This window comes from Podospora bellae-mahoneyi, chromosome 5 (genome assembly GCF_035222275.1).
Source record: "Podospora bellae-mahoneyi strain CBS 112042 chromosome 5, whole genome shotgun sequence".
NCBI lineage: Eukaryota > Fungi > Ascomycota > Sordariomycetes > Sordariales > Podosporaceae > Podospora > Podospora bellae-mahoneyi.
In genome coordinates, this window is record NC_085884.1 from 3,787,859 (window position 1) to 3,805,806 (window position 17,948).

A 17,948-nucleotide genomic window follows, 5' to 3' on the forward strand; every position below is an offset into this window, starting at 1 on the left:
CATCTCGACCAAAAGTCACCTGTTCCAGGCCTCACTCACCAGGCTCACAAATCAGGGGATAATCACCTGCTCTGAATGCAACAATGCAAAGAACCATAAAAATGGAATTGTGTGGGTATCTGGTACGAAACCCATCTCATGCAAATATGCGTAAATCCAAGGCCAAAAAAAAATAAACATACAGAAAAAACCATCACCCCATCACCCCTAAGCCTTGCAGCACCCCTTCATCTCCCCCCCCGTAACAGCCAACCCATCCACTTTCTTCGCCAGCTCATCGGCCGTATTCAACGCAGTGCTGCAGTTGAAACTCTGCTTCGAACTCGGCACATCCAACGCCGGGTTCTTGTCAAAAAAGTTCACCGGCCTCAGCATAACCTTCAACATCTCCATCGGCATAACCGGGAAATCTTCAACCCTGGGGATGTGATTGATCCCAAAATTCACCCACAACACCGGGTCCTGCTCCTTTGTCAAATCCTCCTTCCTCTCGGCCCAGCTCCTGACTCCCTTGCCGCCATGGCTCTGGTTGGTGTACTTCCCGCCCGCAAACAGCTCCCCGTCAACATACTTGGTGACATAAAAACTCCGATCGGCAAACTCGGCGCGCTTGTAGTGGTAGCTGTCCTTGTCTGCGAGGATGGGCTGGAAGGGGGGCACGTGAACCTTGTAGCCTACCGGGAGCTTGTTGACCGTGTTCTTGACTGATGGGTTGAGGATCTTGAACGTCCGGTTCTTGCTCGGGTCGAGGTCGTAACCACCGGTGGTGTCGATGACCGTCTTCTTGACCATGTAACCGTGGCCGTTAGGGTTGAGCTTAGGGTCGCGGGGCATAGCCTCGGCTTCTTCGTACGCGATCTGGTTGCCGTGGCCGCCGATCATGGGGTCGACGCGGAGGGAGAAGAAGTGCTGGTGGTAACCGCCGAGGACGCCGGGGTGGACGACGGTGCCAAAGGGGTGCGGCACCTCGGTGAGGTCGAGGTCGAGGGGCTGGGTGGACAAAATACCCGTTGCCCTGACTTCGTACGTGATGTCACCGGCTTGGTTGAAGATGAAGGCGAGGATGTACTCGTAGTTGCTGACCGTCAGGATAGACTGGAGGACGAGCTCGCGATTGCGGACGACGACGGCGCGGTTGGTGCGGTAGTTGGTGTGCTTCCAGAGGAGACCAGAGTCTTGCTCGTGAATGCAGACGACGTTGGGGGCGTCGACGGGCTTGCCTTCGGCGTTGCCGAGGACAGAGGAGATGTAGTAGATGCTGCCGAGGCAGTCGCAGCCGAGCTGGAGGTTGTTGGCTGTCAAACCAGCACCGACGTCACCCAAGTCAAAGGCGCACTTGCGGTGGAAAGGGTTGCGCGGGTCACCGTAAGGGATGGCCATGTCTGAGAGAGACAGGCGGTAGAACAAGGGGCGGTTGTCGTAGTGAACATCGTAGAGGACCATGCCCTCTCTCTGGTTGAAGCCGACCTTGAAGTCCCACTTCTGCCACTTCAGTGTCCGGCCGAGCTCAGAGAAGGGCTCAACTGTGAAAGAGGCTCCCTCAGGCTGGACAACCTGGAGAGGCTTGAGGTCGGTGCGCATGGTGTGGGCTTCAGGGATGTACTCGTTTGCTGGGCGGTCCTGCCATGTGAAAGGCTTGATGGTCTCGTCATGGCCGGTAGGCATGATGTCGATACGAACCAGCTCGAGGGTGGCCGGATCAATGACGGGAGAGACGGGAAGGGGGAAGGAGTAGTGGCAGCTGTCCTCTTCAGATGAGTTCTTGGGGTCGCGAAGGTAGAGGTTGCATTGCATGACACGCTTGTCGTCAAAGAACTTGGCCTCCTTGATACCGTCGGCACCTGTATAGTGTTAGTTCATGTCCGGGTTCCCAAGATCAGCAAAAAGACGTACCATAAATCCAAGGATCCATTACAACCACCGCCCCCTCGGGAAGACCCAGCTTCTCAATCTCGGCCTTCACCTCGGGAATCTCCAGCACGGCCTTCTCAACCTCCTCAAGCTCAGCCATATCACTGTTGGGGTGCTCAAAAGGCCCAAGCTTGGCGTTGAACTCGACCTTTTGAGTGGTCAAGTTGACAACCGCCTCATGGACATTGTGCTGTGATGGAGTTTAGCATTTTGAGCAGTGACGGTAGAGTGGAAGGGCAGACTTACAGTTCCCCTAAGTGTATAAACAATAAAAGACTTCCTCTCAAGTGGCGCAGGCTTCTCACCTGCCCTCTCAGCAGCAAGCCAAGGGGCAAGAATCTTCTTCTCGGGCTCATGAAGAGTATTGACCTTGAACTGGAGCTTCGTCCCGTCAGGCCACACAGACCTAACCAAGTCCGCACCCTTGATGATCTCCTCACCAGTCAAAGGACCAAGAGGATGTGTTACCGGCGCAGCCTTGGTCGCCTCGCTGGAAACAATAGCAGCCTTGACCGCAGCAGTGTTGTCAGTCTCGATGACCGGGACCTGGGCGGCCTTTGCGTCTTGATTGGCAACCATTGTGAGGATGTGACGAGTATGTCTGTGTTGTGTGATGAAAGGAGAAACAAGTGAATCAACCAAAGAGGATATCCCCTTTATATATCAAAACCATTTACTGAGGCGGAGTGCAGGGAGAGATGAATGAACAGTTACTCCACCCTATCCTCATTGATAATGATAAGACAGACAGGTCGAGATACGGGATAGCTAGCCCAATCTGTTCCTAAAAACCGCAGGTAAATGGTGGGTTCGCATCCCGGTTCTTGGGCGCCCAGCTGTTGTCCAATCCTTTGTGCCGTTGACTGGGCCGTTGCTGTCTTTGGTGTGCCGGTGTGGCGGACGCATATGTTGTCCCCACGTGAACCTACTTCGTCGACCATCTGTTCTGTTAGAGTCTGCCATAGATTGTTCCTCGCTTCCGTTACCGTCAGGACCCCGCCCTGATATGCATGGGCTTCCGTGACACTTGCTCGACATCTCACACTAGTATCGACAGGATATCCTGGTGTAAGCAAGACGTGCAACAAAGAGTGACACTCTTGATCGGATGCAGGGTGGATGGAGGTGTTCGATAAGGCGGGAAAGCCCCGCTCGCTTACCCCGCTGATCTCCGCATCCGCGTTCCGGACACATCGGAAACGTCATGCTCCAGGCCGAGATTCTGAAAATGTGATCTGAACTCCAAGAAAAGGTGTAGTAGAAAGGCACAAGACTTTTAGATTCCGGTGTATGAACTGTAGATAGAAGTCTGTATGCGTGTCCAAGATCGATGTCCAAAAGGCTGAGCCAGCCCCGAGATGCACGCTGTGCTGTGGTGGTGAGATCGGTTACCAAGCCAAACCAAACGAGAGTGGAGGGGTTCACACAAAGCCCAATCACAAGAAGGAAGACGTAACCCTCCAAGACCCTGTAACAAGCCAAAGACGGGAATACCATCTGTGCAGCTCCTCCATCCATCCCGGCATTGGCCCCTGAATACCTTCAACCCTGCTGTTGCCGTTAAAAAAGCAGCTCTTAAGTCCAAGAACCACCTCGCCACGAGCCTTGTCAACACTGGCACTGATGACAAAAAGGCCATCCGAGTCTCTTGGGCCCGCGTTCCTCGGCGTATCACCGCAGCGGACAACAATCTCAGTTGGTGTCTTCTCAACAACCTCAAAGTGGTCAGTCAGCTGTGTACCTGGCTCATAGGTCGACTTGGATAGCTGATCAGCAGTCCATAGCTGGGCAGCGGTGGCGGGTCTCTGGTATTTCCGGGCAAGATAGGCCCGTTGAAAGCGATATCCTGCAGGAGATGTAAAGTTAGTTCCAAAAATGGATATGGCGTGGTTTGTGACTGGTTGGGTGGGCGGTGGATGAGGGTGAGCCTCACCTAATCCTCCCCAGACACCACGGCAAAACTCCAGAGCCAGATCGCCCTCGCGCTGGAGGAGCTCGGGCTTGATTTTATCAAGTGGAATGCGCTTGTAGACGAGGTCTTGCGTTGAGGCATTATTGTGTCGGTTGTATTTGCGGAAGCTCTTTGACCGCCATAAGGGGTCGTCTTCGGGCAGCGGGCTCTCAAGGCGGGTGGTTGTGCCAAGATAGCCAACAGTTCCGGCCGTGGCCAGGAAGGCAGTCGTGAATGTTTTGCGGATGATGCCCATGTTTGTTGGTTTGTTTGTTGTCGCTGTAAGAAGGGTTCACCTGGTCTCGGTTGTATACAAAGGATGGTGGCCGATGGGTTGGCCACTGTTGGTGACCCGATCGGTTGGACGAGCGGCTGGACGGCTGCGGCACGGTCGGAGGTTGGCTGGGTGGGTCGAAAGATGAGGGGCATCTCCCGATTAATTGGTGCATTCTGATTGGCTGCAGTGGATCAGCCCTATTCCGCTTCTAAGATGGGCAAGTCCACTTACACAGGACTATCGGCAGGGCACATGACCTGAAGGCCGCTACCACGGCGCTGGTAAGACTCAACTGCTATCAGATTTGTGTTTGCATCATCAAATTCATGTTACTGAAATTTTAGATCACTTATCGGGAGTCGATAAAGATCCCCATCTGTGTTATTTTCCCGAATCTGGCGCTGAGTGCTTGAGTGAGTCGATTCATGTGGAGCACGTTGTCTTTTATCATTCTCACCCATCAACTTCGATCATGACATGTCAAATTACCAACTACACTCCTGAAGCGCCATCGTGGCGTTTTCCTTTTTTTGGATTTCCTAAGCAACCTGGCTTAGCTGGTGAGTTCCCCTACTTCAGTGCCACCTCCCCCAATACTATTCCAGATTCCATCCACGCCCCGGACCACTATGGTAAGGAAATAGGTTCACTATGTTCGTCCTCTTTGCCGGTATCGGCATCATGATTATAGGCGCCTCGGTTTGTGATGGTTGAATCACAACACTCTGCCCACACCTCTCATCGCTCCCTTCCGTCCAAACAAACTCGTATACAACATCAGATGCGGTTCTGTACTACACTACCACCCAGCTGACCAGACACACGGCCACACCCATGGCCATACATGTAACATACTGGCAACAAAACAAGAGCGAAATCATTCAAGAGGGAGTAGAGCGGGAAAAGAAAGAACTCTCCACGCCAGAAATTTAGAAACTTGAGATCCTTATTGTTGTCCAACAAGCTGAGACAGGAGATTCTTTCGGACTTAACTGATGAATTGCTAGTTAACAACATAATGAAGGCCGAGACTGCCCAGAATAACCACGGCCTGTAAATATGTGCTGGCTTGAACTCGTTGTTTGTATCTTGGCTTGGTGTTGTATTTGTCTGAGGACTGTGAAGCATGGTGGATATAGGCTCGAAAACAGGCATGACTGCCCTTGTGTTGATGGGTATGATATTCCGAGTTTAGTTGCTTTAGTGATTTTTGATAACAGGAAGTTGGCTAGGTAAGGTAGATAGTTCGATAGCAACCTGGAAGTTAAGGAGCGGCACTTTATATACCTAAAGGGAGGTACAGTAAACTGGCCAACATAATGAAGCTGGAAGGAGAAGGAACTGATAATGGATCAAGAAGTGAACTCAAATTTATTGAGATATTGTGACCGAATGATCGGCCCTTATAGACTCAAATTTGCTCTGACTGCCACAGAGGTTAAACTTTTATGATTATCTGCCAGGCTTTTGTCACCAAGGTATCTGACTAGAGGTAACTTTGTCATTAACGCAAACAGCTCTGTTCAGCCACCATTCCTTGACTCATTGGTATTAATCCAGTCATGTGGATGAGATGGCATCCGGGGCCAAAGGTTTAACCCATCACCAAGACTGGTCCCTCTCTTTCCCTTCACCGCGTCCTGTTCTGTGTATCCGATTCCTCATACCGAGGAGGCGGTGTTTCATTCCCAGATTGTGTGGCTGTTACACTTGCCCCTGCGCGAGCTTGGGAACTCTCAACATCCGCCATCCTGTGGTGTAAGATACTTAGGTTCTCAGCAGTCAAAGTGCGACTTTGAAGCGAGCCCCTCTGTGCTGCTGATGTATTGATCCGAGATTGTTGGCTGGTCGAACCGCCCCACGGGACCTAGAGCGTCTTTGAGTGTATGTATTTGGCCTCGGTTGTTCTGCGGCTGTATATCTAGACGGCTTCGGCACGGCCGTTCCTGCTCGCTCTGGTGCGGCCAACATGGGGACCTGAGGTTGCGGTGCAGAATTCACAAGCCCTGTCCCAGGGGCTGCTCCCTCTCCTCTAATTACAGAAAGAGCTCGGTCGGTTTCGCTCTCACCCCCAACCTCCAGGTCGACATCTGTCTTCCTTTTGTTCTTAGCCTTCTTATTTTCCTTCTCAAACTCAGGTAGATTGTAACAAGGGTACTCCACCCCACAGCACGTCTTGATACCGATTTTCTGCACCGCTGCATAAGGTAACACAGACAAAGACCCAGACGCCATAACGACAAGGAAGCCGCCCAGTCCTACAACCAGGAGAGCCGGTAATGTAAACACAAACAGGAAATATAGCATAAAGTAACACGGGAACAAGCAGCCCTCCTGCCGGCAGACCCTGATACACTTGGGTTCGTCATCGGCCCATGCACGCGAACACACCATCGCACTGGCGAGAAGGAAGGATATCACAGCCCAGACGATGGCAGCGACTATCACTATTGATTTTGACCGGTTTCCGGTGAGGTTCATGAACCACTCATCGATTGATGGTGGCATGTCGTCCATGTTCCAGGTTCTTTGCGGTGATGGTAACGGCTGGGGTGATGATGATGCTGGCAAGCGTTGATCCGGATAAATGAACTTGGATGAATGAATGCAGCTTCGTGATGGAGATGAATCGTGAAAAATGGGATTCCGGGTGCGGTGTAGGTAATTTTGCAGGAATTCACTGCCTCAAACTTGCTCTGGTTGATCGTTGTTGTTAAAGTTTGCAAGTGACTGCAGCACTCAACAGCCACCGACTTCATCGGTGTCATTCTCCACCGCGGGGATAGATTCAGGTTGTCAAGGTGTAAATTGCAAGAAGGGTATCTCTGAGGGAGTGTAAGAAACTCCAGGATCTAAAGTACATGATGTAAAGGATACAAAATTGAAGTGAGGTTGAAGTCCATCTCTTGCCGTGAATGTTTGTTACATCAATGAGTGAGAATACATGATTTCGTTCTTCGAGAGCTAAACGCACATTGTAAGAAAAGGCCAATGACAAAAGAGAGAAAACACAGAAATGAGATATTAGGCTTGAAATGAGGGGTATCCGGTGGTCTAATAAACAGCATGACAAAAGGAAGAAATGGCGAGCTACCAGGCAGGTACTGCAAAGTGCGATCATAAACGGTAACTTTAGTGAAGAATTAGCACAAGTGTAGGATCGCAATCTGGACAGAGGGCGTACCAGAATAATACGAAAAAATTTAACCCATGCGGTAATCATAAAACATCCCCATCTTCATCGTCATCCTCAAACATAAGCGTGGCAGCTCCGACACCGTCTCAAGCTAGGCGTCGATGGCCTTGGAGTGGGGATCCACCTCCGGCAACGCTCATGGTTGCGGCGCCGGCAGGTGGCCCAGTCATCTCCATACCAGCAGTAGTTGTCATCGTCACGACGGTAGGTTCGGCGATATCTTCTGCGGGTGCGGGCATAGCAAAAGAAGTACCCGGTTGTGTGGCAGTAGCTGTAGCGCTCACAAAATATGCACCATTCCAGGCCAGTGCGGAAGTTGTGCCCAAAGCCGTAGCTGTATTCGGGGGTGGACGGGTAGGGCCACACCATTTTGACCAGGCTGCTGAATCTCAGTCCGGTCAACAGTGGTGGTTGGGTGATGGTTGATATCTGTAATTTGGTGTAGCTTTGGTGTAGCTTCCAGATCGTCAAAAAGAAACTTGAGATTTTAACGAGTGCGGTTTGAATGACCAGTGATTACACTGAGAGAAAAAGAATGAACGCCCGAAGACGTCCAACACAAGGAGGCAGCCTTTTAAGCAGCATTTTCCTGCTATTTCCCCAGCCCATCATGCGGGCGCTGTCTTAACCTGTGGCCATTGCCTGACCACAATGATTCATAGCAGAAACAAAGAATAAAATCACGATGGCGAGGGTTTGCAAGATATAAAGTTTATGCCGCGGCCCAACCTCGACGTTGGTGATGTTTTTCAGGTCATGCATGATGGGGCTGGGAGGCCATGCTGAAGTGGCAGGCGACCAATCTGATGGTCGCGCGTTGGGGTCAGCTGCCCGACTTGCTCCCACCTGCCGCCTGCCAAACTCTAAATTTCCATTTTTCCTTGGTTTTGCTGTTCGATTTCCACCGTTTGAAATTATGTCAGCCAAACTTGGAAGGAGCCCGGTGGACTTACCAGCTCAAGGGTGTTTACCGTGGTCGGATTTGACCTTCGGTGAACCACCAGTCATCAACAGAACTTGATCTTGAAGGTCGCTTTTTTGTCGTTTGATTGACTTCCATCCACATGATTGAATTCCATCATGTGCCGCCAGAAAGTCAACCAGCACTGTTCTCAACTGATCAATGTTTTCTTGGATATTTTCTTCTATTCTCCAAATCTCTTGTCGCCCAGATCGACGGTTAGGGTTCCGAATGATGTAAGCTCACTGGCGAGACATCGTGATATGAACTGCGCTCATATTCTCTGCAACAGAAATGGTAATGTAAACGACGATCAACTACTGCCGGCCATACCGATCTTACTAGACCATGACCGTGTAACCTCAACCTTGTTCCTCATCTGGGTGCTCCCTTCATACAGATCTTTCACCTTGACCGGTCGATGAGTCTTGGCATAATCTGCCACCGCAGATTCTTCCACGGTGACAGATTATATCTCTCGTAAGCGGCTTGTCTCGGTCAGTTACTACTCAACTAGTTATTGCTCTGTCTGCCTTTCCATCCGGCTGCCGGCAGTGCCTTCTTGTCACCATGTTATCTACCGGAATGCTACACCCCTGAACTGATTGGGTTTGATGCAAATATTCCAAAGCCTTCTCGTACTACATCCATTAGGTTGCACAGCAGAACTTTACAGAAGAGCTCTGCATCACCGAATGCTGGCAGAATGACTACGGTATCAAAGAAAGGAACGTGTATTGCTGAGTGTTCAGATACTGACGACAAAGACAAAGGATCGATCAAGAATGACCCTGTGCATGGACCGCAGAGCCTCAGGCGGGAGTGCCCGTCTTCGGGTCAGGGACAAGCTTCCGTTCCCGCCTCGGCGGTTCGACACCTACCTTGGCCTCTGGGTGTATTAGCTTTATGAGTAAGCAACCTGCCCATGTCGGAGTTCATGTTTAACTCGTCCGGCAGACCGGCTCTGTGAGACAAGAGAATGGTAAGTATGGAATGATGACTGCCGATGACACAAGTTCGCTCGCTTTCCCCTCATGTTGTGTACGTGCCACAGTGAGGAGGTTGACAGGAACCTACGAGGGCTCTCGCACTATGGGTGCCACGGCATGACGGCATCACAAATCAGGCACCGAGTCCCTGACCTCAACAGACAGACTACAGTTGCATCCCGTCGATCCGGAGGCCTGACAGGTCGTTCAGTTCCGTGTCCTTCTGCACCATGATGACCACGTCCCCTCTGCAGTCTGCAAACCCCTGAGGCTTCCGACATGAGACATTCCACCCAATGAGAACGTCGACTGTAAGCAGCCACCTGAATACTTGGACATCAGTTAACGTGGCGTGGTAGGTGAAACTGGACTATCTAATGGCTGATACAGTGATACTGAAGAATACCAATAGTAGATTGTGGTTTGAGTCGGTCATTGCATTGTATTCAGAGCCTTTGCGGACTTTTTACAACATGATGGTGGAAATTAGGGACTACCTACTTACCTACATTGCTCTATCAGCCCCATGTACAGTACGCGCCATGCGTGTTGGCTGAGGCGACAGGTTTCTCCCCTCGATCCGATCTGGCGAGGCCTTGGACGTCCCCATCGTCACAACTCAGGCGTAGTTCGAACTGAATCTCACCACGCTAATCATCTTTGATATATAGGTGATGATACGGGGAAAGAAAGCACGCCTCACGGTGGTGAGGCGATTTCTCATCTTTGCATCAAAGACATATCATGGAGGACTCAATCCGTGGGACGATGGCTCGAAAGGGCAGGTCGACATTCTGATAGCGCCGCTTCTACTGAGATATTTTACAGCACGGAGACACGGAGTAATGAACATGGAGACATCGGCAGAACAGTCTTTCACGATGCTGACTGTAAATGAGACACCCACACCATCATAGTCCGTCGAACTTCCTTTTCCGGGCTTCCAGAGACAGGCTGACTACAGCGGCAGAGATATGCCGGTCTTCGGAACAGGCTTGGAGTCGTCTCCTCTCGAAGTCACTAGATCCTAGCTTCTCAAGGTCCACGACATGAAAGTCACAGGTCAAGTCATGTTGTGACATCTATATCAAGGACGCTCTCTCCTCACTTTCGCTACCCCTTTTTTTATCATCATTCTCACCATCAGGAGCCCAAGCATACCAACAATAGTACTTTACCCACCACAAGCAAAACGTTTGAACCCCCCAAACCCACCAAAATGTTCATCCCAACCAGCACACTCACCACCCTCGCGGTGGCCTTCCTTTCCCTCGCCTCCGCAGCCCCCACCACACCCGCCCCGGCCTCTCCCCTCGAGGTTGAAGCCCGTGAGATTGCTGCCCGCGCTAGAGGACAGTTCACTTGGTACAACACCGGCCTGGGCGCCTGCGGAAAGTGGAACAACGACGGTGAGCTCGTTGTTGCGCTTAACCGCCATGTATTTGATCCTCAGACCCCGAATGGGAACCCTAACAACAATCCTTTGTGTGGGAGGATGATTCGGGCTAGCTATAAAGGGAAAACGGTTGATGTTAGGGTTGTGGATAGATGCCCTGGGTGCGCTGCTGGTGATTTGGACTTGAGCCCGACTGCGTTTCAGAGGTTGGCGTCGCTTGGTACAGGGAGGATTACGGGGGATTGGTGGTGGATTTGAGGAGTGGATATGTGGGGGAGAGGGGAGGTTGAGGTGAGATCTGGCAGGGAGAATGGTGATGGACGACGGGTGGTTTGGGTTGAATGGAGGATACTTTGTTTGTTACATTCGCTTCTTGGGGTGGGAGGTGTTTGATGGGGGAGATTGATGTGTGCGAGATTGAGCTGTTAGCATACCTGGAGGAGACCAGACTGGAGGTACATTTAGCTAGTACATTCGCTTATATTTATTTACATCTTTTTTTTAAACCTACGACTGCTTTGCTGTGCTTTTATCAACGAATCCAAAGAAAGCCCGAATAGAGAGAGACTGCGAACAACAAAAACGCTTGCGGGTACCAACGTGTAGGTAATGAGCCTACTGTGGCAAAGGTGAAGAACCATGAACCTTCCCCAAATCCTGTCTCATCTGATCTGTAAAAAGGTTATAGATAACCTTCCTCAACCGCCTCTGCTTTGCATTTTTGCCCGCCACCGAATCTTCAGCCTTGAGCACAATGAATGCACGCCGTACAAAGGGCCCAACGTTGCTGTTCTCACCGACAGTCCCCGAGGAGAGAGACCTGAAGATCCTTTTCATGCCCGCCGATCTTTTGACGATCCTGAGGACCTCGGCGCCATCCTTCTGATCAAAGATTTCCCACACCTTGATCGTATATGGCACAAGTGCCGCCAGTCCGGCAGCATACCTATGCTGTGGCAAAGGAGCTCCCGCTCACTTTCTTGACACTGCTGGCCCGGGAGATCTCGATGTCCTCTCCAGGCAGGATGAAATCCGATCTCTGGTGGAAATTGTTGCCCACAACGTTACCGCTCCGCGTCGCCGAGTTGATCTTGATGACACTGCTGAGGCCCACGGGGGAGAAGTTCTCAAAAGGCAGGTTTTGGAGAGACCCAAACAATGCGGCCTTGTTCTTTTCAACAGCCTCCTTGATGAGCGCCTCAGGGTCGGGCTTGTGGGTGTCGTCATTCTTCATCTCGTACGTCCAGCCCCATCGAGATGATATCTACATTCTGATCAAGGGCTCATTGCAGAGCCTTGACGCAGGATGCGATGAAAAACTTCTTGTTGGGTTTCGTTTGGCTAGAGTTATTTAGACGGGCGATCTAGAGCTCGGCACCTGGGAATATCTCGTGCACGCAGAGCGCCATCTCAGTTTTATGTTCGCGAGGCCGGACAGAGAACTCCACCTTATCCAAGCGGATTGTCTTATGAGCCTGGTCTCCGAAGATAAATAACCTGGGTTGTCATGGGGATATTGATTTGTATTCATAGTAACAGATATTAGCATTGATTTGACTACCAACAAGTACGAGAATGGCCAATACTTACATTTCCCATCGATGGGAAGCCGCAGCAGGCGATGAATTCTTCTTTGCGCCCATTCAGCTGGCTATCGCAGCCGAGCATCGCGGGACGCACCGGAAAACTGATGAGCCTGATGAGATCCAACGACCCGACGTAATTGACGACTTGTGCTTTGGGTTGCAACTGCAGGCCCGAGTTGACCGTGTGGTCCATGGGCGCATGGGAAAAGCCCATGACAACAGTCCCGCCACCTTGGTAGTGTTTGGGTTCCAGTTCTGGAGACTGGGAAGCAAACGGCTATTCAAAGACGCCGCCATCGCCATCGTGTCTGAGACGAAAAACAGCCCGGAAAGAGCAAACTAGAGGCAAAGGCTGTGACGCTCTGGCCAAACGGTGAGATTACTCTCGGCAACCCATCTCGTTGCACGTTGAGGTGGTCTGCTGAGTTGGGTACAGTCCACCAAGGGAGGAGTCACGGTGCAGGATGAAGGCCAGATCACAGTTCTGGTGCATGACCAATATTAAGGTGCAGCAGTAATCAGCTATGTTGTACCATTTCACTGTAGTTGCAGTGCTATATAGTTGCATTGTTCTTCCAAATTCACACTTTCCTGCTCAGCTGTTCCCTCTCTGAAGCCATCTGAAGCGAGCTGTCCACGTTTGACTTTCCGGAATGCCGCTACAAACGAGTTACTACTCCTGTCGCCGCCATTTAACCCCGCCCGCATCGCGCTGCCTTTTTCAGCATTCAGATTACAGACATTCTGCTCAGCATGGCCATCCATTTTTCTTCCGAAAGCCTCGTGGGACACCGCTGTTTGCCACGGACATGACGACCCCGTGGACGGCGCTGTTTGCCAGTGACAGCCGTTATATACTTCGCCTTTTTCCCTTCCAAACCTTCATGACCCCAGTCGCCCAGCAGAGATTCGACCATCTGTGATTTTATCATCGATTACCACAGCTCATACATCATGCCTCGCATTCGAGACAATCAAGAAAAGACCTTTACGTTTGTGGACTACCTGCCATGCCCATATCACTTGATATCTCTGTGCGTGCTAATCACTCTCACCGGATACTTCTGGTCGGTTTTTAAGATCAGCCATCCCAGAGCGCCCTCTCGCCGCTAGTAGAAACCATCCGTGGCTTGATTCCAGACGCACCATTGGTTGAATACAGCATTCTCGATCACGACGTGGATGAGAGCGTCCTCTCCGACAACGACCAATACCTACTGTCGGATTTGATGAGAAAAGAAACTGAGTTGGTTCTCGAGACAACCGACAGAGAGATCCTCCAAAGCTGTGGAACCAAACATGACAGTTACAGAGGGGAGTTACTGTATGCGGGATGGGGAAGACTGATGACGATGGTAAAACGCCGTTGCTTCTATCTGTCCGCAAGGGTATGTCTCCAGGCATCCGCAGGCTCCTTCTAAATGCAGGGGCTGCCAAGCTACTTCTGGAGCATGGGGCCCAGGGTTAACAATCCAGGAAAGACAATGGCCCAAAGCCAGCATTACAAAGCTGCGTATACAGGAAACTCCAGAACTGTTGAGGTCCTGCTGAGCTTCAAGACGGAAGTCCACTGGGACAACTCCCAAATCGTGGTCAAGCCTCCACGCAGCAATGGATAACCTAGCCATTTGCCAAAGCTTGGTCAAACATGGAGCTGACATCAATGCCAGGAAAAGTGACCTCTGGACCCCGCTTCATATAGGGTGCCAGTGGTCAGTTCCTGATACTGTGAGACTCCTTCTTGAGAAAGGGGCCGACCCAAACATCAAGAATGAAGACGGCGACGCACCATTGCACCATGCTTTGAGGAAAGAGTCACTCCAGGTTCTAAGACACACCTGGCTGGTTAAGGCAGGGGATGCAAGTGTCATGTAGGTATGGTAGAGGTCATTTTTAACTTTGGGTTTGAGGAGTTTGCATGGAGGTGGTCTATAGAGAGGAGAGATACAGTCAATGTCAGCTCGGGGACGGGTGTGAAGGCTGTAGTGAGACGGATGAGCAGGGATATGAGATAAAGATTGAGAGAAATTGAGATGGAATAGCAAAATTGTGTTATGTAGATTGAGAATGGTGGGATGCAAGAATGACACCTTGTGGCAAGCCTGGAGTGGCCAATAAAATCATTTTCCACGGCTTGAGGATGTGAAGTGCTTTGTAAGAAGAGATGAATGGCCCTTTATCATTGGGATGTAGCGACGAACCAGGTAGGTGTTTGGATCTTGGTCAATGTAATATGCGTACCTACTCAGATGGTGTTATTTGATGGTAATTACGGCGCAAGTATAAATATGGCTTACCGTTCCTCTCCCCACTTTGTTACCTTGGCATGGTGGAATATATAGTGATAACACCGTAGTCCTTCTGGTTAAACTCTCGCTCAGCTGGAAACAAGCAAAGAGTTTCAACGACTACTGGAAAAGTTGTCGTGCTGCTTAGCATGATATGATGGCCACAGCTAGGGTACAGTTGAGTTACCGCGGCGGTGCTTGGCTTTAGTCAGAGACACCATCGCATTGCTCTTGGTGACAGAACACGAAGAGTCATAATGTCAATGACAGAAGAAAAAACACCAAGGAAAACCCCGGGCACTCAACATCAAAAATAAGCTTAGGGACGGGGGAGACTTGCAAAGCCCCGAGCGAGGGTGGCGTTTTTTGGGAGCCCTCAAGAAGGCACATCCGTGGCCTCATTTATTTAAACCCAGAAATAGAACGAGCCTGGATTAATGCTATCCATTGGTCAGATGATGGACAAAAATAGCTTTAGTTAAGTCTAACCCCTACTAACATGATGGACAGAAAGCTCTGGGATTCAAGAGAAAAAAGTCTGAGATTAGATACTGAATAGGCTCAGATCATCCAAATAATTTACTTTATAGATAAGAAAAGTCCAAGGCTAAATACGTAGACAGAAGGATGCCTGAGGACTTAAGTACAGCCATCAAGCTGGCAGCAAACCTAGTCTACGTATGATGGTAGATGCTTGATAGCGAATGACCCGTGCAACATGGCAGGTTGTGGGATACCGGATTCATTATACAGGTAACCGATTGAAGCTTTCCATCCTGGACAAGCAGAGATGGAAAGAACGGCACATCCCAATTTCATCGTCGCAGAATTCACCAAACCCGGCGATCGCCCACGGGGCACATTTTCCCAGTCATTGACCGATTACACACCTACACATTCCCAACAGCCAACGCGATTATGGGCAACTTGCAGTCAAAGCTGTGCGGCTCCGACGAGCGATCAGAGGTGGTCGACCTCTGGCTTTGGAAGACACCCTACAGCAAAAGGCAGCATTGCCTTTATTATTTCGAGAGACAGCTTGTCGAATTCTGCGGTAGTAGGGCAGACTTCGACATGTTGGTAGGTCTTTTCACATCTACCACTCGTGCCGTTTCTGCCTTGTCAGAATAAGTAGCACTTGCTTACTGCTGTTTCGAAGATTTTCTACCCACCTGCACACCAGTGGATGAGAGATGGCACAAAGCTGGTTCCCACATCTATGAGATTGCGGATTGTGTTGAGGGGCTGCTCTATGGGAGGGGTATGTACGCCTTCATTTAGTCACGCAGGAACAAATCATAATGCTGCTAACACAAACGTGCGCTCTCTAAAACAGCGAGAGATATTCAAGCTGAAGGATGACAATCACCAATACTGTCTCGAAAAGAGAGAGCTCCGAGAGAACAACGAGCTGCTAGACTTCCCAGCACTTCCCCAAGACCACCGGGTTGAGGATGGGTTTTTTTGGTCGTCAAAGCTGTACCCAGCTCGTTCCTAAGGATGTTGTGAAGCAGTTTCGGTTTCGGTTTCAGCTAAGACTTTAAAAATCACAAACGAACACACGTTTAACGGCAGAAAAGTCTCAAAGCACTGATCATACTATTAGAAGCTCATCTAATAAAAATGTCAATCCCTCCTCCATCGCGAGCCAAGCAAACTAAAGCCCCCAGACCCCCCTCCCCTTCCCCTTCCCAAATCCCTTCCCCCACCCCTTCCCCCTCTTCCCATTGCCCTTAACCCACTCCCCACCTCTCCCCGTCTTCAACTCCCCAAACCTAACCTCCATCTCCCTCCCATTCCAAACAGTATAATACCCCTTCAACACCGGCGTCCCCAAAACCCACGCCAGCCTCCCCCTAATCGGCTCCCTCGCCGTCTGCGTCGGGCTGACAAACACCGCTTGACAGATCCCGGGCCTAGAGTCATCAAACACCCCCAGGTTAAAAGCCCCCTTCACCAACCCCACCTCCACCGACCTCTCCCCAGTCCCAACCGTAAAAGTGATATCTTCCGTCCAGGCGATCTCATCCAACACTTCACATGGCCCTCCCCAACTCCCAAGATTATCCAGCGGCCCAATCTCAGGCGAGAGAAAATTGTAGATTTGCGCCGCGGTGGTGAAATCAGGCGTGAGAACAATCGCCGACCCCGTGTCCAGCAGCGTGACGTCGTCACGGATTGCAGAACTGGTGTTGCTCAGGAGGTACTGGCTGTTGACTCTAACCGCTCTCAACCCCGCAACCCAACTCGCCCTCATAATCGAAAGCTGAACATCAAGGCCGATGGTGCGGACGGTAGAAGGGTAATACAACCTTGCATCCGTCCCCCCAACCGTCAACTGCGGTTTTGGCCCCAACAGATAAAACCCAAACTCCGGCCCAAGATCACCACCAGTGTTGTTGATCCAGTTCCAATACGCCGTCTCAAACTCCGCCGTCGTGTTACTCGCCTGGTCTGGCCAAAAGTCTGTCGGTAAAGGTCCGAGCCCGAAGATGCCATCTGCTGGTTGGGTCGCCAAGCCAGAGGAGTAATAATCGCAAAGCAGAAACTGCTGGTCATAGCCAGTGATAGGAGGGGAGGAGATGGCGACCGTATCCGTAACAGCCGTGCAGTTCGCTCCCTGGGAGGTATTCGTCGGCCTCGTCCCCCCGCCCGCCGTCCCAAAAAACAGCTGCAGCGGAATCCCCGGACTGGAAGAAAACGTCGAGGACAAAGAAGGGTTGAACAAGTTCTGCTCTGGGGAGCATGTCGTGCAATTGTCCCGCGGGAGGAGGAGGTAAGGTGAGCCAGTGTCAAAGATGACTTTGCTGTGTGTTGGGCAGAAGTGTTAGCTGATATAACATACCAGAACAAAAAGAAGCTTACAATCTCTGCGGGGGAGTCCCGACACTAATCTCACCCACCCACTGAAGATCAGTCTTTCCCCTTCGCCAGACTTCGAGAGGGATGTTGACTCCCGACGACCACGTCGACCCGACATCCTGCTGCGCTTCATTCCCTCCAAGCCCGGGGATTCTCCCAGGGAACCTGTAGATCTGGTATGGCTCGCGGCGGTCGATGGAGAGAGCTGATCCAGCAGCTACACAGAGCGCCGCGCTGGCGGTGAGTGAGAAGGGAAGCTTCATGACACTGAGTGTTGGGCGAGGGATATCTCGATCTTGAACGTAAAAATGAGTGTCGTGGAAGCTGAAGCTTGTATCTCGTGAAGCATCCAAGCGGTTTTTGACAGTTCAAAGATCGCAAGAAAAAAAGAAGAAAAAAGGCAGGAAAATATCCTCCTAATGAAGATCCCATCATCAAATATCATAGCAATGAAGCCATGTACAATTGTTTGTTGTTGACAATCCTTGGTGTGTCTCATCCATCAACCTTGTGTTACGATTGTCTATCCCT

The 17,948-nt window shown here is 50.8% G+C and overlaps 7 protein-coding genes across 7 annotated transcripts; 2 read left to right on the forward strand and 5 right to left on the reverse strand.

The window, feature by feature from the left end:
* Nucleotides 1-207: 207 nt before the first annotated feature.
* QC761_509740 (uncharacterized protein) lies at nucleotides 208-2,490 on the reverse strand (the record flags this gene model as incomplete). Its single annotated transcript, XM_062880177.1, has 3 exons — nucleotides 208-1,841; nucleotides 1,894-2,101; nucleotides 2,158-2,490. 3 exons carry the CDS (start codon nucleotides 2,488-2,490, stop codon nucleotides 208-210), a joined length of 2,175 nt encoding a protein of 724 aa, XP_062731507.1.
* Nucleotides 2,491-3,347: 857 nt separating this feature from the next.
* QC761_509750 (uncharacterized protein) lies at nucleotides 3,348-4,235 on the reverse strand (the record flags this gene model as incomplete). Its single annotated transcript, XM_062880178.1, has 2 exons — nucleotides 3,845-4,235; nucleotides 3,348-3,757 (listed from the first exon to the last, which is right to left on the reverse strand). The coding sequence occupies exons 1-2, from the start codon at nucleotides 4,116-4,118 to the stop codon at nucleotides 3,348-3,350; spliced, it is 684 nt and encodes a 227-aa protein (XP_062731508.1). The 5' UTR covers nucleotides 4,119-4,235.
* A 1,686-nt stretch (nucleotides 4,236-5,921) lies between these two features.
* On the reverse strand, nucleotides 5,922-6,656 carry QC761_509755 (uncharacterized protein; the record flags this gene model as incomplete). The annotated part of the gene is made up of 1 exon (XM_062880179.1): nucleotides 5,922-6,656. The coding sequence occupies one exon, from the start codon at nucleotides 6,654-6,656 to the stop codon at nucleotides 5,922-5,924; it is 735 nt and encodes a 244-aa protein (XP_062731509.1).
* Nucleotides 6,657-8,167: 1,511 nt separating this feature from the next.
* Nucleotides 8,168-9,712, forward strand: QC761_0085520 (uncharacterized protein; the record flags this gene model as incomplete). The annotated part of the gene is made up of 3 exons (XM_062872898.1): nucleotides 8,168-8,532; nucleotides 9,070-9,189; nucleotides 9,701-9,712. Exons 1-3 carry the CDS (start codon nucleotides 8,416-8,418, stop codon nucleotides 9,710-9,712), a joined length of 249 nt encoding a protein of 82 aa, XP_062731510.1. The 5' UTR covers nucleotides 8,168-8,415.
* A 792-nt stretch (nucleotides 9,713-10,504) lies between these two features.
* QC761_509759 (uncharacterized protein) lies at nucleotides 10,505-10,939 on the forward strand (the record flags this gene model as incomplete). Its single annotated transcript, XM_062880180.1, has 1 exon — nucleotides 10,505-10,939. One exon carries the CDS (start codon nucleotides 10,505-10,507, stop codon nucleotides 10,937-10,939), a length of 435 nt encoding a protein of 144 aa, XP_062731511.1.
* Nucleotides 10,940-11,296: 357 nt separating this feature from the next.
* On the reverse strand, nucleotides 11,297-11,915 carry QC761_509762 (uncharacterized protein; the record flags this gene model as incomplete). The annotated part of the gene is made up of 2 exons (XM_062880181.1): nucleotides 11,297-11,584; nucleotides 11,658-11,915. 2 exons carry the CDS (start codon nucleotides 11,913-11,915, stop codon nucleotides 11,297-11,299), a joined length of 546 nt encoding a protein of 181 aa, XP_062731512.1.
* Nucleotides 11,916-16,212: 4,297 nt separating this feature from the next.
* QC761_509770 (uncharacterized protein) lies at nucleotides 16,213-17,680 on the reverse strand (the record flags this gene model as incomplete). The annotated part of the gene is made up of 2 exons (XM_062880182.1): nucleotides 16,213-17,362; nucleotides 17,421-17,680. 2 exons carry the CDS (start codon nucleotides 17,678-17,680, stop codon nucleotides 16,213-16,215), a joined length of 1,410 nt encoding a protein of 469 aa, XP_062731513.1.
* Nucleotides 17,681-17,948: the final 268 nt, after the last annotated feature.